The 23,650-nt window shown below is 40.7% G+C and overlaps 1 protein-coding gene across 2 annotated transcripts; it reads left to right on the top strand.

Annotated features, from left to right (window-relative positions):
* The first annotated feature begins 221 nt into the window (after nt 1–221).
* Nucleotides 222–23,105, top strand: MAML1 (mastermind like transcriptional coactivator 1). 2 transcript variants are annotated; one of them, XM_056349204.1, is made up of 5 exons: nt 222–784; nt 10,407–11,819; nt 14,167–14,436; nt 16,495–16,609; nt 18,699–23,105. In XM_056349204.1, the coding sequence occupies exons 1-5, from the start codon at nt 416–418 to the stop codon at nt 19,688–19,690; spliced, it is 3,159 nt and encodes a 1,052-aa protein (XP_056205179.1). In that variant the 5' UTR covers nt 222–415; the 3' UTR covers nt 19,691–23,105. The 2 variants fall into 2 exon arrangements, with proteins under 2 accessions (XP_056205179.1, XP_056205180.1); XM_056349205.1 differs by having other exon boundaries at nt 278–784; nt 10,410–11,819.
* The last annotated feature ends 545 nt before the right edge of the window (nt 23,106–23,650 follow it).

Below are 23,650 nucleotides of genomic sequence, written 5' to 3'. Positions count from 1 at the left end.
GATGGCGGCGGCGCGGATAACAATGGGGAGTCGGGGGTTCGGGCCGGCCCGCGCTTGAGAGCGGCGGCCGCCAGGCCGCACCGCGCCGGGGGGGAGCGGAGCGGGCTCCTGCCGGGCCCCGGGGGTGGTGGGCAACGGCCGCCGGGCAGGGCTGAGGGAGGGGGGAGAGCGAAGCGGCACCGGCCTCGGGGGAGAAGGAGGAAGTGGGGCGGGGGGAGCGGAGCGGGCGCCGGGCCGGGCCGGGGGGAGGAACCGGGGAGGGGGAGAGCTCGGCGGGGAGCCCAGGTAAGGCCCGCGGGCGGGGGAGGAGCGGCGGAGGCTGGGGAAGGCCCGAGGGGGGGAGCCCCCGCCATGGCGGGGGCCGGCGTGAGGAGCCGGTGAACGGTCGGCGGCCGCCCCCCTCGCTCTCCGGTCCATGGTGCTGCCCCCCTGCCCCATGGCGGAGTTCGTGGTGCCGCGGCACAGCGCGGTGATGGAACGGCTCCGCCGGCGCATCGAGCTCTGCCGGCGGCACCACAGCGCCTGCGAGTCCCGCTACCAGGCCGTGTCCCCGGAGCGCCTGGAGCTGGAGCGCCAGCAAACCTTCGCCCTGCACCAGCGCTGCCTGCAGGCCAAGGCCAAGCGGGCCAGCAAGCACCGGCAGCCGCCCCCGGCGCCGCCGCCGCCCGCGCCCCCTCCGCCGGCCGCCGCCGTCGCGGGGAGCGCCGACAGGACCGGAGCCAACGGCCTGGACGCCGAGGCGGCGAGCGGCGAGCAGCACGGCCGCAGCAGCACGCTGATCGCGGTAAGCGGCGGGGCCCGGGGGGAGCCGGCGGCCGGCGCGGTTGTGCCCGGCTGGCACCGTGACCCCTCCGGAGCTGGCACTGGGTGGAGGGAGGGCTTGGGGCGGGGAGGGGGGCCGGGGTTGGCGTCGATTTGCGGAGCGCTCTTGCCTGCTCAGTTACAAATTCGCAGCTGATAAGGGCTGTTTTATTTTCTCTCGTCGCCTTTGCGTGCTGGAAAAGTACATAAAAACTGCGGCCTGCTGAGGTGGGAACAGGGGGTGGCCGCCTGTGATGGTTACAGTCATTTAGAGCAGCGCTCCGTGAATTGTGTTTTTGGCTAATTCATCTAAAATGTCCCTGCAGAAACTGTCAGAAATTAATGCTGTGGTGGCTTTGGATTTTTTGTTTGCTTGCTTATGTCTTTAATTTAGGCTGTAGGGGCTTAGTGGTGTTACTTGATAACGATATAATTATTACTGAGGGGGAATTTTTAAGACACATAAAGTGTCCATTAATTCTGGTACGTATTGGAAAGAATTTCGGTGGAAAGGCAGCTGCTTATTTGCCACTCACTCCAGTGGGTGTGAACACTATGGGAATCCCACTCCACCCATTAAAAACTGGCTTAGCTCAAAATCTTAATGTTTCTCTGGCTTCTCTAGCATTTCTGGTTGTTAGGGTATATTCATACAGTCCTGTTTGTATATCAAGATAGCTATTGCTTAACTTATTCTGAGCCCTTTAAATAACACTGCTATGTACTAATGTGTCAGTAATGTAGGTTAGTAGGATAACCTCTTAAAGGCTGCCTGTCTTAATACCTTTCTTCCTTAAAACCAGGTCTTTCTAAATGGTGGCCTGCATGAAAATGATACAGTACTGTACTGTCTTTAAAAGGGGATCCTGGATTAACCTGAGACATTTCTAGGTTAGTGTGTAGATTAAATCATATTTTTAAGGTGGTCTGTGTGTTTGACCAGATCAGAAGGGAAGGAAGATGTGATTCTGTTCTTGGACTTCATTTAGTTAGTTTTTGAAATAGAATAAAGTTAGAGCTTATTGTGCGGATGGGTGTAACTGAACATGAAGTAAAATATTGAAATAGGGGGTGCATCAGTGTCATCTCTCGATGTAACTAGCACTAGGCAGTATGTGTGCAGTTTGTAGTATTTACAAGATGAACTGAAAATGTTATTCAGCTGAATTGTTTCTGTTCTTGCTAATACACATATAAGAATCTAGGGCTTGCAGACTTTTCAGAAGAGTAAGGCAGTGGTGACACAGTTAGAGCACTTCAGATGGTTGTTAAAAAAGGGTGCTTGAGGAAGAGAGGAAACCTTGTGCATTCCTGACAGTGATTCTGTAAAGCTTTCCAGGTAGCTGTTGTTCAGCAGACTGATCTTGAATGTAAACTTGGAGTCATTTTTGTTCTGAATCAACTTGTATTTTGTTATCTAAAGACTTGGTGGGATTTCTGCTTATTTCCTGTCTGTGCTCTAAGGCCTTATGCGTATAGGGCTCTATCCATTAATAATGCGTATTTTTGTTACACACAGAGCTCTTTAGCATGTCAAATCCTGTTGTTTAAACTGCCACCACAGGTCTTCATATTGATCTTCTAAAAGAAAGATGTCTTTAATTCATTGGTGGTGTTTCTTTTAAATTGCTTTGGATGTGGATTTGACCTAATTAGCGTCCATTATAATGACGACTCTCAACAGCAGTGAGGTTCTGAAATACACTGCACATCTGGGGAAGCCCTTCTTGTACAGGAAGCTGCTGCCAGTGGCCAATTTACACAACAGAAGAGGGTTTTAAGTGTATGAATGACTCCTCCTCGTGCTGGCCTGCTGTTTCCTTCCTAGGATACATGACTCTAAGCTTAATTGCAGCTGCTGATTCATCACCTCGTTACTAGGGTATAAAGTTGGTTTGCTTAGTAATTCAAGTTTTGAAAAACAACAACAAACCTCTGCTGCTAAAATCTGAATTTCTTTGGTGTAAGAGGTACCTCTCTAGGCTGGTATTTTACCTCTAGCAATCGTGTAGCTGTTATCAAGAGCAGGCATGTGCCTTGTATGGGAAGGATGTGGGTTTGGTTTACAATATTCAATAATGTTTGGATGAACACCAAAATTACCTTATTGTAAAATATCCTGGACACATTCCTTTCAAAAGAATGCTGTTAGAGCAGAGAAACATGCATTGTATCAGCTATCACTGCTGTTACGATCCAGAGGTTTCCATGAAGCTACATGTGAATCTTCTCTTGGAAACTGGTAGTTTGTGTTGAAAGTTAATGAAGCATTTATTTTGAAATGTATCTTTGAAAGATATATCTTTGAAAGATAAAACAACTCATGTAAAGGTAAAAGGTTTATGATTTAGCATTCAAGGGCTTGTAGTAGAAGGATGTGAATCTACACTGCCACAAGTGTGGACAGTGGACAATGTGAGCACTCCCAGATGCTATACTTAAGAGCATCTTCTGCAAATTCAGAAGAATTGCAGGGAACAGGATAGCACCGCTGCTTCCTCCTTAATGTCTTGTATGACTTTTCACGTGGCCAAAATCAGATTTTCTCTTCTGTTAGTCTTTTTTCTATGTTAGATCCTGAAGTAGATCCTGAAGTTGGATGGGTCTTGCTTACAAGCAGAAGTAAAGGGTACCTTCTTCCTTTGTTTTCTTGCTAAGCAGCTTTAAAATTTGAGCCACAGAAACCAAAAGAATACGGTATTGGTACAGAAATACCTTGGATGATTTGTGCACCATGTAGGCCTGTCCTTCATTTCAGGAAAAAGATGAAAAACATTAGCTTGCTTTCTTTTTAAATTTTGAGACCATAATCTAATGGGAGATTCAAGTGTTGACATTTACTTCGCATTTCTGTTGTTTAAGATGACATTATTAAGACTACATTCGAACTGGAAGATGCTTTATGTTTGGATAATGTATTGTCTGTTGTGTTAATCTTCGATTTTTGAGAAACAGGGAAGTTGGGAAGATACAGGACTTGGTCACTAGAACATTTTTTCCTCTTTGACAGGTTTTGTTTTGAGAAAGTTCGTTTTGATAATGCTGTTTAAATTCTTTGCAGTAGAAATGTTGGCTCCCTTGTATTTCTCTGACAGACCATAATGTAGTGTATCACTGAGCTGAACAGAAAGTGTTTCATTGACATGTGAATGAGGAGAATGGCAAGATCTGGATTTTCATCTCCACTCCTTGTTTTATGATGTGGTTTCTTGGAAGGAGACCTGCTCCCTGTTTCTTACTGGTTGGTTGAATGTCATTAACCCCCTCCCCAGACCAGTTGTTGTGTAGATGGCTTGCTTTGTCTAGGACTGCCTCAAAACCACAAACAACATTTCTGGAATGGGCAGAGAAGGTCTAGTCAGTGGCCTGTCTTGGTAATGCTTTGTATTAAAGCTGAAAAACAGACCAGCATTTATTTGGTAGTGATAGAAGTTTTTACATTAATAATAGGAAAATTCTGATTTAAACAAAAGCACGAAGGAAAAAGTTTAAAAAGAAATTTAAGTGTAAGGAGGGCAACGTAATGTTTATTGGTTGAAAAGACCTAAAGAAAAAGTAAAGGCAATAGATTGCCTGGATTGTACTGACAAGCATTAATAGCATTCCACTAATGAAGCTCTGGCTGGTACACTTAACAATTCAGAAGACCTAATTTTTAAAGTGTAAGCTGTGGTATAAGGGTGTTAAATTGTGAAATTATGTTTTACCACAAAAATAGCAAATTATTTCCACATTATTTATACATAACCAGTATGTGCACTGTAGTCTTGCCACCATTGTTTGTTTTTGCTGACAAGTCTGATAGTTTGTTGCTCAACAACTCCAACAGGTTTTTCTTTGTCTCCTTTTAATTCTATGTGATGTATTGTTGTATGTTTGAAACATTTCCCTTACTAGATCAGTTAGATATGCTGTGATGCTTCCTAAATTGTAAGGATCTGGGAGTGACTGATCTGCTGCTGCTGTTTAAGTTCAAGTGAGGTGGAGGATCCGGCGTTGCAGCTGAAGGCACAGCAGGGTTTTTTTTGATTCAGCAGAACAATTCCCGTAGCCGAAGCTGCCCCCTGTGACTAATGCAGGCTTAAGATATTTATAGACATGCATATCCACAGCCCTTCTTCACTCCAGCAGGCAGCCACCCAAATACAAAAGTCTTCTGGAATGAAAGTAAAAGTCAAAATTAAAATTAGTCCAGCAGTTTGGTTCTGACAACGCAGTGGAATGCAGGAACACATTGGGTAATAAAATGCTTTCCTTGCAGGGGAGTGCGACTTTGGAAGCTGTGGGTAGATGCACAGTAATGGGGAGTTCTTACTATGTTGTGTAGTCAAAATGTTAGGTTTTCTGTCAAAAATTGATGTGCTACAATTTCTGATACTTGCATTGTTGTTCCAGCTTAAAAGGTCTTCATCTTTGTTGCTTCTGTCCTTGGCAAGGCAGGAGAGGAGAATCTGTACTTACTGTATGCTCTGGTTCATGGGAGCTTATATGTGCTGCGATATTACCACTTCCATGGCAGAAAAACAGATATATTCTGTTTTGGTTTTCCCTTCTAGGTGAGAATGCTGGTATCTAGCTAGGAGGCATGTTGGAACTAGATTTTTATTATGTTTCATAACTTAAGACACAATTCTGAGACTGAAATGATAAACTTACTCCAAATAAAATAAAAAAATGTAAAGCTCTGTTGAATCCTGTAAGAATATTTTAATCTCTGTAACAGATGCTTTAAAAGACTAAACAAGAACATTATATGGAGACTGAAAGGCACAGTTTAAGAACCAGATTTTTTTAAAGTTTCATTTCTACCATATTCACTAGGTATTTTTTCAGAAAAAATGCAACTTGCATACGGTTTTTGTTTTTTAATGTATGTATAATTACTGTCTCCAGTTACAGGACTCATAAGTATAAGAGATTACTGGATTTTGACAAAAGTAGTTTAGTTGGCTGTCCTCAGTTTAAAAATTCTGCATTGTGAATGATTTCTTGCTTTCAAGCAGACAATATGAACTAAACTTTTGTGCTTGTTAAGTTCAAATGCACTGAAATGTCATTGGTTTCAGATTATTATCTAAAACTAGTTTCAGGTATTGAGTGTTTCACACTGATGTTTTGCTTTCTGGAATAATCTTTTTCTCTTAAAAAAAACCAAAATCCCAACAAACCAGGCCCCAAAAACACAACATAAAAGAGCAACAAAAAAACCAGAACAACTTTGTTCCACTATTTTGACCAGTGACTGGTGCCTCTTTCCCACCGAGGCAGTAAGAGAGCACTGCACTGGGCTCTGAAGTTGTGAACTCTGTCAGTGCTAACAGCAAAGCTGTAAATAAAGTTTTAAGGCTTTTCAAATTCCTTTTTGTTGGGCTTCCATGGTAGTTAGTGGACAGCTTTTATGAAGTCTGCCAACTCACCCCTGCAATAAGACCACAATATGGCTGAGCATCATTGTGGTGTAACTGGTGGGTTTAAGACAGAGATTGAATATAATTTATTAAAATTGTTTGTGTGCTGCCTGTTTTCTGATGGAAGCCTCGTTATTTGACTCGACATGCATCCACCTCTGCCATTGTGGTCCGGTCGTAGTCAAGTGTAGTGTGTATGTCCTGTGAATTACATGGTCAGAGGCTGCTTGTGTTGGACAGCCTCTTTTGTTGTGATGGATGACACCTGGGTTTTATCAGTTTTTGTTCCTCACATGGGGAATCCACAGTTATGGCCTGGCTTGCATGTGTGCTCCTGCTAAGTAAGTGTATTTATTATTGTGTTGAGGACTGTCTGTTTTGCTCATGTGAATAAAATGCAGCTCTGATGATAGATGTGGAGGAGTGTCTCTTTGAGAAATGGTATGTCCCGTCTTGGGCTGAAGGACTGAGGCCTGCTTACGTCCCTTTCTTTGCACTGTTCCTGTATTGTTTTAAATACTTTAGTTAAATGCTTTTGGAGGTTTAATACTTTCAGGCCTAAATAGCAGAGGTCTTGGAGGTTCATCTTTTGTTATGAAGCTGAGTAGGCTGAGAAAATGTGGGAATACATTTCTGTATCCTATCTTGTGACAGTGGAAAGGATTGTCTTGTGTTATAAATAAAATTGATTGATTCTGCTGAGGAAACCATAGTCGGCATACCAGAGGGCCACTGTGCCTTACAGAGTGATAGCGGACAATAAAATTAAAGCTAAAGGGATTTTCTTGGTGAGTAGTGAGTTATGCTTTACTTTGTCATGTTTAGTGGTGGAGATTTTTTTTAGTTTTGGCAGAGGAGAACAGGTTTTTCTTGCCCTGAGAACTCTGTTGGAACAGCTTGATATGTAGATAGCTTGCAGTCTGACTTGTATCTCACATGCTTTGTGTTATCCCCTGCGCCCTCCCCCCCCCCCCAATAATTACTTGGATAGACATAGACAAGTTGGGGGAGAACTGAATCTAATATTTCTTTCTCCGTTAGGAAACCAAGAACTGAGATAGTATGTAAGAAATGCATATAAGAAAGGAATTTCACAAGAGAAAGTTGCATTATTTGCAGAGTACTTACATGAGTGTATTTGGTGTGAGAATTTCAGGTTCTGTTACTCAAAATTAAACACAAGTAAATAGAAGGTATCAGGATATATTTCTAATGGCAGAGGAGAAAGAACCTGTAACTTCTGTCTTCCACAAATTTTTATAGCATTGTCTTGTTTAGAGAGGAAAGGAGGTAGAAAATGGAACACTGTTACTAGGTTAATTTTAAGCCGGTTAGCTGGCTGTATTGTAGGTACTAACTATAGTAGCGTAAATCTCAGTATAGACATACTGCCATAATATCGAGGTACGCTTTTGACTTTTTAATGTTAAAACTGAGCTAGGATGCAAGTGCAGTTGGTAAATAGCTTCTAAAACTCGGAAGTTAAGTGTCCTGGTCATGAACTGAGCTCAATCTTTTCTGATACAACAGAAGATAAGCAGATTTTCTTCCTATCTACATGTCTATTGGCTGTCATGTACAGGTAGGATATCTTTCAAATAATTTTAGGTTTAGCTGAGCTGAAGCAAGGCTGGAAGCAGTCACTCCCAAATTTTACTTCATTAGTGAAGTCATTAAAGTTATTTTTCATCCATTCTCCTTTTTCTGGACAAAGGAATATAGTTCTAGATGAAAGAAGGATTTTGTCTAGAGCAACTAAGTCAAGATGTCACCAAGAATCAGATATCTGAGCATTATGGCTGTTAAAACTCATATAGATATGAAAGCTCCTATGTATTCTTTCTGACAGAAAGAGCCTGTGATGGGTATTAGGGCTCTGTATCTATTTCTGGACTAGCATAACTGTAGTTTATAGGCATGGATGGTTTAATCTTAGACTGGTTAGCTACATATATTGCAAACAGTGTAGTACAGTAGCAAAGACCTTGGGACAGATTGACTTCTAGGATATTTGTCTAGCAACCCAGGTGGGTTTTGCAGCCTGTAAAAGGCTGTGTGCAGTTATAGCTCTAATGCTACCAAAATCCTAGCTGTCTTGAGTTGTCTATATGAATTATAATTACAGCAGTGACCCCAGTGGGCATATATTCTGTTTTAATATAGACATTTGCTTCAGCTATGAGAAAAATATGTTCAGTGTACAAAACTAAGTTGTTACTTGTATGTCAGTTTTCAGGGAGTGTGTTTTTCCCTAATGATTTAGAATTAAGGAGGATCCATTCCTAAACTTTGAGTGATTGACTCATCATATGACCTTGGGCAAGTTAGTCATCCACCTTGAGCTTTGGTTTTCCCAGTTGGAGTATTAAGTAAACAATGAGAAACTTGCTGAAAGACAAATGTTGTGATTGAGTTGAGGCTTCCTTGCTTTCTGTTGTTTTGCCTTTTTACAAAGAAGTAGATATCCATTATTCTTTCAAGCCAGTATTTGAAATATTCAGTCTAGATCTGCTACTCCAAGCTTAGACCTACAGCCTCCTCTCCAAATTTATACCTCACCTCATCCTACGAGGGCTTCTGTTGATGTCGCTACTCTGCTGCAACTTCCATGAACCATGTAGAAGGTCGCAGTCTCCTGGGAAGCTGTAGTCTGTCCCTCAGATAAAAGGACTTTGCTGCTACCTATGCAAGTGTTAAACAAGTAGTGTGTGTGGTTGGTTTTTTTCTGAAGATCAGCTAACTGTAGACTGTTAAAAAAAAATTACACCAATTAACTGTGAACCGGTCCTTCTGTCCTTAAATCAAAGAATGCTGTTGCCCAGGCAAGTGCTGCAAAATTCTTCTCATAATTTATGCTGGCTCTACATACAACCTCTTGCTCAAGTGCTGAGATCTTGAGGTTTCCCCTGTTTGTTCTTTGATGAGACAGTTTTCCCCAAGGGTTAGTGGACTCTGTTGTGGAGACTGGAAGTAATATTAAAATAAGCATACTTGTCTTGAAGTTTGTTTAATGAGCTGCTTTTCTGCCATCTGAAAGGACTGTCATTCAGTGAACCACACTTCTGAGGGGTGGCTTTTTGTGGGGATTCTCCTCGTGTGTCCTGCTGAGATGTACAAAGGCATCTCGTACAGGTCAGGGGAGCTGATGGGAGCTTTCCCTCTTCAAGCACACTACTCTGTTCAAACAGTGTCTCTGCCCTACAGGTTTGTCTGCATTGGTGTAGCTTTCCAGCACAAGCAAAGCACAACTTCTTTTACAGAATGCACCTGAGGGAAGGAAAAGCTTATAGTCATCTTTGATGTGTGCATGAATTCTGTTTTCAGATGTTTTTGAGGTCAATGGAAAGAACTTTTGTATTTGAAAGAATGCTGCCAGGAAAGAGAAGTTGAACAAAGGCTCTCAAGCTCTGGTTTTAAAACCGTTGCTGTACCCTCTGGTTGCTTCTAGGTGGCACTACAAGTAAAATAATACGTGCATTCACTAGCTATGAGAAGCCAACAGTTGAGCTGGTTGGGGCTCTGGTGATCATAGTGCAAAGAGGAGCAGCTGGCAAGTGCTCCAGGAGAAAGGAGAAAAGGAACAAACTTACTCTGCTGTGATGGAATTGACTGAACTCTGAATTGCATTTTACATAAGTGTGAAACAGGGGTCGCTTAGTGGAAAAACTTAGCGAAAAACCAAAGAGATAATTGTGCACAAAATTTACATGTATATATAGTTCTTCTCTAAAAACTATAATCACAAGGGAAGTGGTTCTCGTTTTCTTTAAATATTTAAATGTGAGACTGCTTTCTAAAGCAATCTTATAGAACAGCTATGCCATGTTACATGGGCCAAAAAAAATACAGGGCTTTGTTCTCATCTAAAATTTGAATCATAACATTCTTCGAATATTTTTTTTTTATTTTGAGTAGGAAACATCATAATATATTCCAGTTCCCAGCTATTTCTCAACTTCTTGTTGTTGTGAAAGTATATGGCAGGTTTGGTTTTGTTTGAAGGAGGGGGCTCTGATAGTACGTAATTTTGGAAGTTTACCCAAAGAGATGGTAGTAAGGAAGTGATCTCATGTGTTGACTTGTAAAACAAATATTATCAGAGCAAAGATTTAACCTTTTTTTCCTAAAATGTTTTATGCAGAGCTAGACAATGTTTTGGTAAGAAGTAAAATAACTAAAACCTTCCTTTTTTTTCAGCAGCTCCATGAGACTGTGAAAAGAAAGCTTGATAGTGCTGCTTCCCCTCAGAACGGAGACCAGCAGAATGGCTATGGTGATGTGTTTTCTGTGTCCAAGAAACTACGTCGTGATGATGGTCTTGGTGGAGTGAGTGGTTCGTCCAATGGAATGCCCCCTGTGTCTCCGCTCCATCATCTTGACAAGAAATCTGGCAGTGGAGATACTTTACAACTTAATGGAAAACATTCAATGGGGTTAGACGGCATCAGCAAGAAGTGTCTTCCAGATTCCAGCCTGCACATGAATGGAGGTGGTGATGCTGATGACTCATTTCCTCTGAGTTTGAACAAAGAACTGAAGCAGGAGCCCGTAGATGATCTTCCGTGTATGATTGCTGGAGCAGGGGGATCTATATCTCAGAATAACTTGATGCCTGATCTTAATCTTAATGAGCAAGAATGGAAAGAACTTATTGAGGAGCTTAATAGATCAGTGCCTGATGAAGACATGAAGGATCTCTTTAACGAAGACTTTGAAGAGAAAAAAGATGTAGATTCTTCAAATTCAGCTGCACAGACTCCGTTGCCACAAGATATTAACATAAAGACTGAGTTTTCCCCAGCGCCCTTTGAACAAGAACAGATGGGATCTCCCCAGGTTAGATCTACTTCTTCAGGTCCGGCATTTATTGGTGCTGCTTCTGTACCTGTAAGTGCTGCTTCTCCAGCAGTTGGTAGTTCTCAGGCTATGTTTCAGCCTTCCAGTCAGTCAATGACTGAAAATCCTAATCAGCCCATGATGCAGGCATCAAACCACTCTCAGAACGTCCAGAGGCCTCTCCCCAGTGTGTTGTTACCTGGGAAGGGTGCAGGAAGTGCCAAAGAAATGTCTTCTGCTCATCAACTTCAGCAGATTGCTGCGAAGCAGAAGAGAGACCAGATGTTGCAGAACCAGCAACAAGCTTCACAAGTCCACCAAACAAATCAGATGTCTACGTGGCAACAGTCTGGGCCTTCTCATAGCCCACTGGCTGGCCCATATACCATGGAAAATCCCACCAGCCCATCAGTTTACCAGCCAGACTTCAACAATCAGAAACTCATGATGCCTAACATGGGAAATAAAAGCTCACCGAGAGCTGGAGGCAATTACCATGTGAACATTTTGGGTCATCAGCAAAACAGTTTGAACCAGAACCCTGTGAATAGTCAAGGCTCTATGCTAGACTATGGGAACACCAAACCTCTTTCACATTACAAAGCAGAATGTGAACAGGGGGTTACAGTACCTGGTCAAAACAAGACTCCCATGTTGGCGTACATACAACAGCGCCAGCAGCCACCGCTGTCTCATGTGAGTGATGACCAAAATGGGATGATCCTGTTGAAACCCAAGTCTGGAAACATCGCCTACCGGCTACCGCACAGTCAGGTGAATGTTCTGGTTTTTGTTACTTTTGTTTAGCAGCAGATTTAAGGTTTTGCAGGAAGGTGCTGGATAGGTAAGCCTGGAGTACAATTTACTTGGTATTGTTTAAAAGTAGTTGCCACATGATTTTAAAGAAGAAAATGCTCTTATGCAATAAGCTGAGACAGGAATCAAGAACTCTGTTTTCCACTGGGGGCAGTTTTCAATACTTGGTTCTAGGTCATGTGGTAACGTGTGATTTCCAGCTTAATATACTTTGTGGGCACCAGATTATGTCACACTTCATAGAAGCTTCTGCTTACAAAGATAAATAGATGCTTTGTAAACTTTTGCCTAAAATAACTCATATAAAACTGTAGTGTTAAACAGTGTTCTCAAAGAAGCTTTGATTTCTTTACCTCGTTTTTAGTCCCTGCTTGTGTCAGAATTGGCTTACTATAAAAAGACGTGCCTTTGGTTGCTACTTTTTTGAAGAGAGATGGGAGTAGGGGCTGCATTCCTGATGTCTTGAGTGTTCCTTGGGCCTTTTCAGATCTAAGAATTTGTTACTGGTTAAGTCTCTGGGGATTGGGGAAGCATGAGATTGGAGAGAAATATATCTTTAAGAATGAATAATAGTAGTATTTGTCTGCTTGAAGCAATATGCCTTAGGGTTTCCTGTAAAGGAAAATTCCAGATGGTGCTGCTTTGCCTTATATATAACTGATACTACAGGTATGCTGCAGGTGAAAATTTATGTACTGGATGGAGGTATAGACTTGTTGGGATTCTATAACATGTGCCCGTGATGCACATATTAGAGGGCTTGTTGTAAAAAAAAAAAGGTCTTTGTATAAGGATTAAAGCCCTTGTAGCAAAAGTTGCTGGAGATCCAACTCTAGTTGTATGTTCTCTCAACAAAACAAAAAAAGCTCTGATCAGTCCGTCATAAAGACCACACTGATGTCCAAATAAAAATCTGAGATGAATGTGTGCTTCGTAAGGCACAAAAAAATTTTAATCTGTTACTTCTGCCAGTTTTTAAAGAAACTAACAACATTTTGAAGGAAGAAGGAGAAAGGATAGAGATGATTGTGTATGTCACATCTCCCCCTCACTGAAAAACAAGAGGGTGACCTTGCATCTACACTGTCACACTTGCACTAAATTAACAGAAATAATGATGACACTTGTGGAGAATTTCTTAAAAGCTTGCATGTAGAACCACTTAGCACAGCATTACCTATATTTGGCTCATGATTTCTTATGGAACGGCAGAGAATGAGAACCAGCAGCAGAACACATTAGCTGAATTCGAAACTTGAAAGTAGTATTTGTTTGTGTAATTAGAAATGAGACTGAACTGTGCTTAAAAATTTTACAAATTGTCAAATTTCAAATAGATTTGTCTGTGCAAAGAGGACCCTATCACATCTGGAATGATGATCTTTCCATGTTAGTTTTGCTTATCACAGGTTCTGATATAAAAAAAAAAAAAGCAGGCTTATGAAAAATAAGTAACAAAAGGCTAATCTGTAGTAGGACTTTCCTCTGTGGAATATGGAAATCGTTGGATTGCTGTAAGAATGAGAAGACCCATTTTGATCAGTCATAGCCTTCTTCCCCTTCACCTGCAAATAGTAAATACTCTGATACTATAAAAAGCAACTTTAGGAGGTGTGGCATGAACACTTGCTGAATTAAATGTTGACAGAAGCAGCAGGATTTAAATAAATGTTTTGTATAATGAAAATGTAAGGTGTAGTGTTTGAAAAGCTGCTACCAACGTAAGCTGAAGCTGGTGTGTTTGAAGTGCCGTTTGTAACTGGTGCTGCTCCTCTGGCTGAGCAGAAGCACGCAGAGCTATACTCACCTGTTTGAGCTGGACTTTGGGAAGCACTTGGAGACTGAAGTTAAAGCCTCTATTCCTGAACGGTGTGGAGCTTCTGACCTTAACTCTGAACTGTCACTTCTGTGTCTGGCACTGTATGGATGGGGTTTTGTCTGTCTTTAATTAGCTGAACTGGAAACTGTATCACACTTCACCTTTTCTGTTAGAAGCTTCACAGGTAAAGAAACTGTTGCATAATGATGGCAAAATAAAAGGAACTGATCTAATTTTTATTAAATAGTGTAAATGCATGAATAAGGAACAATTGCCGATTTCTGTTTTTCTGAGTTGTGTTAGTGATTCCACCTCCCTCTGTAGACTTTGTTTATAAAGTCTCTCTTCCTTATCCTGTAAAATGATAAAAATAATACAAATCGTGATCATCACCATCAAAGTGCTTTTGATGTAATGACAAAATTTCTCAATTCTGGAGGGCTAGCCTCTTCCTGTAACTCATGTCACTTTTTGTATATTCTGCAGGATCAAAACCCTTCTCCTAATGTTCCTCGTGTTCCTGTTTCTGTTCCGGGCCCTGGCGTGGGTGCCCAGGCTCCAAACGTCTCCATGGCAGGTAACCACAGCAACTCACCTTATCTCAGCAATCAGCAGCAAGCAGCAGTGATGAAGCAACACCAAATGCTGATGGACCAGCAGAAGCAGAGAGAGCAGCAACAAAAGCACTTGCTTATGGAGCAACAGAAGCAGCAATTCCTAATGGAACAGAGACAGCAACATCTTCTGGCAGAGCAGGTGAGGGGCCAGCAGTCTTTTTCTTTGCACTGATTTGCTTTGGTGGACGAAACAGCATTTGAGATTTTATCGAACAGTTATCACATTACAAAATAGGGAACGGGAATGTAAACTACAAGGCACTTTGATATCATAAGTATAATAGTGGTTTTGTGTTTCTATAAAAGCAACCCAAACATGTGGCACTTCATTGCTGAGACTTATTTTTCCTGTTGTTACAAGGCATTGTGGTGAATGAAAAGAATAGGTAGAATTGAGTAGTGTGAAATACAAGACAATACCTACATGGGGAGAATGTATCATACCCACAATGGTGTAATTCTTTGTGGAAGAAAGGCAAATGGAATCAGAGCAAAAATAAAAGATAAAGTTGGGTTACCATTGATGTGTTCTGTTAGAGCTTTAAAAATCTGGAAGCAATGAGAAAGGGACTCTGTAAGCTCATTGTGCCTTCTGCCTTTCTTCCTTGTGATATCCACACCAGTTCATGTTTCGAATCTTAACACATCTTTCACTTTGTTATTTGGGGAAAAATCTGCATCTCACTTGCATCTTATCTTGCCAAAATAATTTAACTGCTATCCATCAGACTGCAGAAAGCTGCTTTAGCCTCTTGCAGGGAAACAGGCTCCTTGTGTGAACCTTTATAACCTTTAAACCCTGCAACTCTAAAGCTGTCTTTACATTTGGTATTCTTAATTTTTTCGGTTTTTTTCTCTTTTTGTTTTGTTTTCTTTTTCCTTTTTCTGAGCTGGATTCTGGAGCTTTTGGTTTCTCTCAGAACTATGGCATCTCTTCTTGGCTTCTGTGGTCAGCCTCTTTCAGGTTTGACTGGTCCTACAAGCAGCAGGTCCTTTCTGTCAAGCAGCCTGCTCTCTTCATTCCTCTGCATGTCTCAACAAATTCTTAGTTGTAGACATTTCAAAAGGATGGTAGTAACATGTATCTGCCTATTAGTCTCTCCTTTAAAGACTTACTGCTTGTGTCTTTACCCCAGTACTCTTAGAAGGGAATTTCTGTCCCCTTCTGTGCTGCGTAACTTTTCAGATAAGTAGGTAGTTGTGCGTTGTATCACAACTTAGTTATCTCAGAATTGCAGTCTGGCTGAAGATACCTGTGGAAGAAGAGCCAGAAATAATGTGCTTGTTATGTTTCATATTGTAAAAGCAGCCTGTTGGCTGTTTGCACTGTGAGGATCTCTGAACGCACTATTGGTGCATGCATGTATATACACTCGACATTTCCCTCAAGGCTTTAAATTTCATAGTCCCCAAAAGTTTCTTAATAGAAAATATGCTCGTTTTATTTTTCAAATGATTTTATCATAAAGTGGTAGGGGTTGACTGCTCCTTTGGAGAGGCAAGGTTATTTTCAATCATTAGTAGGGTTTGTTTTGATTGATTGCTGCATTGTTCAGAAAATGGTGTTGAACCATGATTACAAAACTTGTATAGCTTCTGTTATAAACTTAGTTCTGCAGTTTTCCATAATCTAGGAAAACCTGTAGTATGTAAGAATTTGGGTTTGTGTTTATTTTTTCATTTTTGAAAACAAGGGCTAAAAAAAATCTACATATTCAGTATTTACTTTTCTGTGTAACATTGCTGATATTTATGACTTGTACTTCTATTTAATTCCTAAAGAGAGATCTAAAATAAGTTGATCTGGGGGTAAAGAGCAAAAAAGTATGTGTGAATTTTTTTATACACACTCACTTTTGCTCTTTTTGTACCTGTTAGTGTCTTCAGAGTATTGCTAAGGATGTCTGATTAAAGGACTAATATCCCTGATTTTCAGTTTTTTAAAGGCTTCAGACGTGCATTGCAGTAACTTCTGTTGCCCTGCTGTCTCTGAGTTCCTGGTCTTGTCACTTACCAGAATAAATTGTCTATGTTTGAACCTTGAGAGCAAAGGTCTGAAGTGACTTTAAGGTAGCAGAAACCCATTCAATTACCAGCTCCGCATAAAAGTATGCAGATAGCTTGTTTTATCCATGATAGTCACCCTTGGAAGAAGCTTGACTTGCTTTATAATTGTCTCACATTGGAATTTCCTTAGGAGAAACAGCGGCAGCAGCAAGAGCAGCAACTGCAGCGGCATCTGACTCGACCACCTCCCCAATATCAGGATCAACCACAGAATCCATACCAGCAACAGGTTGGACAGTTCACAGGTAAGTAAACGTGGCAATTGAAATAATGGCTGAAAAAATATCAGGAGCAGCAAATAAGGTGTCTTCAAACTTCCTGGACTGGATAGCTTTTAATTAATTTATTACACCATCTGTCCATTTCACTGCACCTTAAAACTTTTAGACCTGTACTCTGATTCAGTTGCAAATTAACAGCTTCCCCTGTCCCAGGTATGTGGGACAACTTAAACTTGTGATCCTTAATATTGCTTTGGAAATGGATAAGAGTCTGAAGTACCTTCATTGTTCTGAAGGCCTTTTTATAATACCATTTCCCTTTACAGCTTGGAAATTCTCCTTAACTTCTTCATATATTAGGATTCTTTATTTCCTGATGCCTAACATCACTACTGCTTGCATCTATCACAGGCCCTCATTAAAGAAAAATAAGTGATGTATTATGTCTTTCATCTGCTAGGATGAATTTAAAATTCTCCAATATTCTTATCCCTGCTGTCCTTAGAAGGGAATGCAGTTTGATTTCTCTTCAATACATGTTAGTGTCCTACATGTTTTTTTTGGTAGGTGAAGCAGCTTGGTATGTCTTTAGTGTTTTAATGCTGATAAATAAAAGATGTTGTAACTGTTAAGCTGAAATAGCTTCATGAATATGGAAGAACTAGAGAACAGTAAAAACTCATCTCCTTACCTGAAAAATCCTTACTTAACAGGGCATCAAGAAGCCACTTGTCTTTTTTCGTAAACCTAGAGTACAAAAAAGTGCTTATTCCCTTCACGTTGTATCCTTAGTCTCTTATGTTCTCACAGAAATAAATACTGAAGGGAAAATATGCAAACAGAAGTATGATACCCTCATTCTGACAGTGTTCGTGACTATGCAGTGTCTAGTAGAGCTATGACTGGGTTTTGTTACTTAACTGAAAAAACTTGATACCAATACAAAAGGATTGTGTTAACAGTGTGATCAGTAGCTTCCTTCAGATATTGCACTGAAACTTTTTTTTTCTCCCGCTACTTTTCTAAAGAAATACAGTAGTGTAGTAGTTAGAGTATGTTTTGCTATAGTGAGCATCAGTAGTATTAAACCAATTCTTTCCTTGTTATGATGATTGTAACTATTTTTTGCATCTTAATTCCTGGTATGTGTGCTACCTCTTCACTGTGGTGGTCTAGTAAGACTGTTCCCCCATGCGTCCCACCCCTCCAACATTATTTTTTTTTTATGGTGTTCTTTGTTGATAATTAATTCAATATAGTTTGAATTATATTTGAGTTAAAAAATCAAATTAATAATAATGGAGAGCCAATATTCCTCAGTTATCTTAAAATACAAAAAAAAATCTGCAGCTTGCTTTTTGATTTGGAAGTAGAGAAAGTACTAGTGTAGGTAGGTTTCCCATGGTCGACTGTAAGAAGTAGAGGGGATTATATGCATTACACTTCAAAGTGCTTTTCTATTTTTTTGCTTTAAGTAGGGGACTCTTTCTTCTACAGGAAGAAACTTTTTGCTGAGAAGACATACTTCTGCAAATAATCTTGCATGTTTATCAGAGTTGCATATTAACATAGCAAATATGTCATTGTGGAATTCCAAGATACTTGACCAAAAATTTCTGAAAACTATACAAAATAGAAGAAATTTCTGAAATTGGGAAAACACAGGACTAGAAGCCCTACAGTTGTACCATAAAAGATATGCAGTGTATGCATGGAATAACTGACAATGTGTGTGTGCAGTAAGTGGTATTTTTTAACAGTCTAGCAAATTGTGCATGCACTTCAAAGTATGTGTGTACCTTTGTTCAAAGAAATATTGGATTCCTGCCTTTAAAGTCTAATTGTTTTTTTTAACCAGTGATGCCAAACTCTTAGAAGTGGTGTTCAGATCTTTTAGGACATTGGCATATCTGTGTTTGAGATCAAGGTGGAGGTACTAACTGGAGCAACAACTGACACTTTAATTAAAATACTGCTGCCTGTGTGTTGGTTGCATAGGCTGGTCTATAAAAATGCAGCTGCACCTCCATTCTGGATTATAGTGTTTACAAGCCTAGCTTGGCTCTGGTTGAACCAGGGTATTTAATGTACAAAATATCTATTTGTATTTCAGGGTCATCTTCAGCCATGCCTGGGGTCAGTAATTTAGGACAGTCCAGCTCCAGTAGTCCACGGATGTTTCCTCAGACCCAGAACATGATTCAGATGGGACCTGGACATGCTTCTGTTCCTCCACTCCAGTCAGGTTCCAGTCAGCAGGATCGGGGGGTGACTCAGTATGCCAATATGCAAAACATTCAGCGAGGGGGATTATACAACTTGGCGTCCGGTATGACACAGATGGTTCCCCAGCATGCAACTCAAAGTGCCAATGGACAGCCACCGATGCAGAGACAAGGCAGCTTGGGCCAGGGTGCTGCTGTTGCTGCTGGGTATGGGCAGAATACCTTAGCAAACTCCAGTATTTCTCAGCAGCACAATAAAGGTGCACTGAATCCAACCTTATCTAAGCCACAGATGGCAAGAGTACCAGCTGCTATGGGGGCTCAAAATCCATCCTGGCAACACCAAGGTATCCCTAATATTAACAACCAGACGCAAGCAAACAGTGGCTTAGGACCATTTACTGCCAGCTCCTCCTTCCACATGCAGCAAACTCACCTAAAGATGGCCAACCAACAGTTTGCCCAAGGAATGCCTCAGGTAAGCCTAAGCACCAGCAGACCGATGACCTCCATGAATGCTGCAGTCTCTGGGCAGATGTTGTCGTCATCTTTAGGCGCACAGCAGCGGACAAACCCACCGACGCCGCAGCAGGTACCCTCACAGCAAGTCTTGCCTGGCATGAACCAGACTGTTCCAGACCTGAACGCTTTCAACCAGAATCCAAATCAGCAAATGCCCAACAGAGGTAATCTGCACTGTAGTCAAGGGTACCCTGTGAGGACAACCAGTCAAGAGCTGCCTTTTGCCTACAGTGGCCAGTCGGGCAATAATGGACTTCAGAACTTAACTGGTGACACAGATCTGATAGACTCTTTGCTGAAAAACAGGACTTCAGAGGAGTGGATGAATGATTTGGATGAGTTGTTAGGAACTCATTAAAATGGGGCCCGGGGGTGGGGGATTCTACTTTTTTAATTATTTCATGAAATAGAAACAACACTTGGACCAAAAAACCTGTGGCATTGAGGAGACTTGCAGGCATTAGAGGTAAATGGTTGGGAAGGGGACTGGAACTGCTTCTCAATGGGTGTTGATACATGGTAATGGCACACCAAGCAGGTCTGCAGGAGTAGTGTGCTTTATCTTGGTGTCTCTATGGAGTCGCACACTTGAACAGGTCAAAAAATACTGTGCGTGTCCTAGCCAGCCTTTCAGAAATCTCACTTGCAGTGTTCTAAAATTAATTTTTTTTAATTATTTAAAAATAAAACAGAATTCCGCAAAAATAGTGCAGAAAGAAAGCAAATAGTTGCACAAATTGTGTTTAGGGCTTAGTCTCTTGCAGCTGTTACTTGCAATAATTATTTGTTCATAGCTGGAACCTGACTTTATTTGAGAAGAGGCTGTATGCACCTGAGTACGCTTGCAAAATGTTTTGAATTGTTTCTTTTCCCCATTGCTGAAGCATGTGCCTGTACTCTCAATAAGCAAATGATATTTCACAGTAAATATTTCTAGATGCTGGTAATAGATGAAAGAAAGTATTAAAACCTGGCCAGTTAGTCTAGGTAGTAGTCATCTTAATAGATTGTAGTCTTCTAAGCTGCAGTTTGCACTCTGTTGTAGAGAGGCACAGTTCTTGGCTTATACCTTGCTGTGTTTAAAGGGGGAATTTCTTACAGGAGAACTTTTAAACTATAGTAGGTTTAACATGAATTGTAAAGCCATTTACTTTGCACCTGTTTCTTCATAACTTATTTCCAAAGGTAGTTGTATTTAAATGAAGGCTTTGCTTCATGACAGCTCATCTAGTTTTCTTTGTTGTAAAAAGTAAAACTAACTTTTGTGATCAGTTCATTCCCCAAAGTTAGCAATGACACACTGAGCACAAGACTTTGTCACTTCAGGATAAAAATGAGAAAACAAGAATTTGGCTGAGAAGTGGAAAGTCCTTATCAGCAATAATAGCACAGGTAGCTGGGAGAATACTTACATCAGGGTTGCTCCAATATGGAAGTCTCCCCCTTTAAATACTTTTTTTTTTTTTTTTTTAAATATTGGGTTACAAGTTCAATAATCTTTCTATAGACTGGTGGATTTACTTCTTTAATATCCCTTGAAGCAGATGCTGGTTCCTCAGCTCAGCCCAAGGAGACCTGTTATCCATATGTTGAGGTCAGTCCCAGAAAGGACAAAAACCACAATGGGAACAGTCAGTGTTCCAAAGTCTTTACTGTCTACCAAAAAAAATATCCCTTATCCACCAACAAACCACCTTGCCTTAACCTTTATTTTAAAATGAAAATAAAGTTGAAAGCTTTTTTTTTTAAATGCACAAATACCTCTTCCCTTTCTAAATCCACTTTTTTGGAAAACTTCAAACTTTCTAACGAAACCCAGCATTGTGATTTAAAAGCAATTTCCTTTAACTCAGACTGGCTTCTTCAGGAGTTTTCTGCACTGCAGAGATGAGCGAGAGAGGGTTTTTTTCCAGAGTGGGTGAAGGGAAGTGAAAGTTAACATTGATTTCAAAGAAGGAAAATATTTTACTGTATCTGCAGCTCCTTTATGAGACAATTTGCACTTTTTAAAACTGCTTTTTAACACTAATACTTTAACCCTTTCCAAATATGCATGGAACATTGTTTGTCCAGCACACTTACCTAGTGTGGATGAATTACGCTCTGTTGAACAGATTTGATACTGTATCATGTTGAACTGTTGGTGAAAGATATGCATTGATCAGTGGATCCCACCATTGAATAGTGGATAAAACTTCACTGAAGCAGATTTGATCCCTTGTAGAGCTTTTGGAAAAAAAAACCCATAAAGATTTATCTTTGGATGGGAAGAGGAAGGTGTTAGTGACTTTGGTTGTTGACACTTCTGATATTTTCTAGAATAAGTAGTTGAGATGCAAATAACCAATGCTAACTTTCCTTGTACTGGCAATCTAAGAAAAGAGCCAGTGAGTTTGGTTTACTAGTAAGTTAAACCAAAAACTGGTCCAAGGTAAGTGTCATTAGAAAAGTATAGATATAAACTAGCTATGGCAGGGGGAGGAGTGTTGCTGTATTTTTATTTTTAAGGGTTAACTTTGCACCAGTGTGCCTTCCCTTCCTGTTGGGGGTGCTTGGGACCTCATAATTTCAAGTGACATCCTTCAGTGTCACTAGTTTTTTCTCCCCCGTACAAACACTTGAGAGAATAACAGGGTAGTAGGATTCAACTTTTCTTTCTTCCCTGTTTAGGTTGTGGTGAAATCTGCTACTTTTTGCAGTAGGTTTTGCACACGGGCTTTGTTCTGAGTAAATCAAAACACAATCCATCCAGTTGTGATTTCTTAATTGGAGGAAAAGAACATCTGCTGTTTGCATTATTACTACCAAAAAGGCAATCCAGATACGTGTCCAGGAAAAAGCAGATGTACTCTTTCCTCCACTGTTTCTGGAAGCTAAGGTGGATATTGCCCTGCTTGACCAGAGGGTTTGTTCAGGAAGGTACCTAGATTTGATGACAGGGCCTTCGCATGGTACTGTTGAAGTAAAATTAAGTGTGATTCTAGGCAAACTGGCTTATGATGCCCATTGGTCTTCATATGTGAACAGGATCCAAACAGCATTTAACTTGATAGAAGAAACAGCCCTCGCTTCTGGTTTTGGTCCTTGTCCACGTGATGCAATCAGGCTGTTGAAAATACGGTATCCCTGCAACAAAGTTGAAACAGTTCAATGGAAATGAAAATACGGTTTAGGTGTACATAGGTGCATGGGTAGGGCTGGGCTTTGCCTTTGTGCCCTTTAACGTGTAGCTGTTATATATGCACTTGGGCTTTCCATTTGCTGCAGCTTCAGAGCAATAAGATGTATCTCCCCTGAACTGTACCTGGCCAGCCGTCCATGGCTTTATTTATAAACTGCGGTTTTGGTTAGGTAGGAAAGGTGAGAGTGTCACTGTGCAACATCCACTGCCTTCCAAAAACCACGATTCAATTGAAAAGGGTGCTCAAAATTTTGTTATACACATTTCCTTTGTGTAAATAAATGTTTACAATTTTATATTAAAGATTTGAATAAGAGTTAGATCTTCTGACTGTATATTTTTTACTTTTTATAGATTTAAAAACTATAATTCTTTATATATGTGTTCGGGGGTATTATGGTAAGTTTTATGCTTGTAAATGGAGAACAGTTGAATTTGATGCTAACCTTTATGAATTTTTGTCATTGAAATGTATAAAGAGTCCATTAATCCCCTTATTCTTTTACTACAATTACTGGTGCACACCAAAAAGAAATCCTTCACTTCTGTTTTATCATTATAAAATAAATATTTTGCTAGTGTATTAAACATACATGGTGTGACTTTATACATTTGTGTGAGCTGAGAAGAGTTCAGCATTGCTGTTCTGGAGAGATGGTTCCCTTCATCCCAACACACACTTTCAGTCAGCCTGTCGCTAAGGCTCAGGTTGTTCTGCTGCGTCTTACCAGTTCTTGCAGTTTCAGAGCGTCCGTTTAAACAGGCCAAAACTGGATAAAGAGGCTGTAGGAGAGTTTACTTCAAAAACAAGGCTTTACGCTACACCCACTGCTTCTGGACTTGTTTTTTAATGCAGCTTAATGCAGCAGTAGGCCTTAAGCTGGGAAATACAGCTGCAGAGGTTGTTGTTAGTAGTGAAAAAGATGTTAATACGTACAAAGATTTCACATGTGCAGAATTGCAGAGTTCCAGAAATATACTCGGATTCCCTCAAAGTAACAGGCCTTAGAGGTTCAAAGTGGTTTCCTTACAACTTGTAAAATGACAAAGATTGTGTGTGTTTGATGCAGGCAGATGGTGCACAAATGCCCCCCAACGCCCCCCCCCCCCCCCCCCCCCTCCTCTGAGAAATGAGGA

This window comes from Falco biarmicus, chromosome 8 (assembly GCF_023638135.1).
Source record: "Falco biarmicus isolate bFalBia1 chromosome 8, bFalBia1.pri, whole genome shotgun sequence".
Taxonomy (NCBI): domain Eukaryota; kingdom Metazoa; phylum Chordata; class Aves; order Falconiformes; family Falconidae; genus Falco; species Falco biarmicus.
This window is presented reverse-complemented; position numbering and strand designations above follow the sequence as displayed.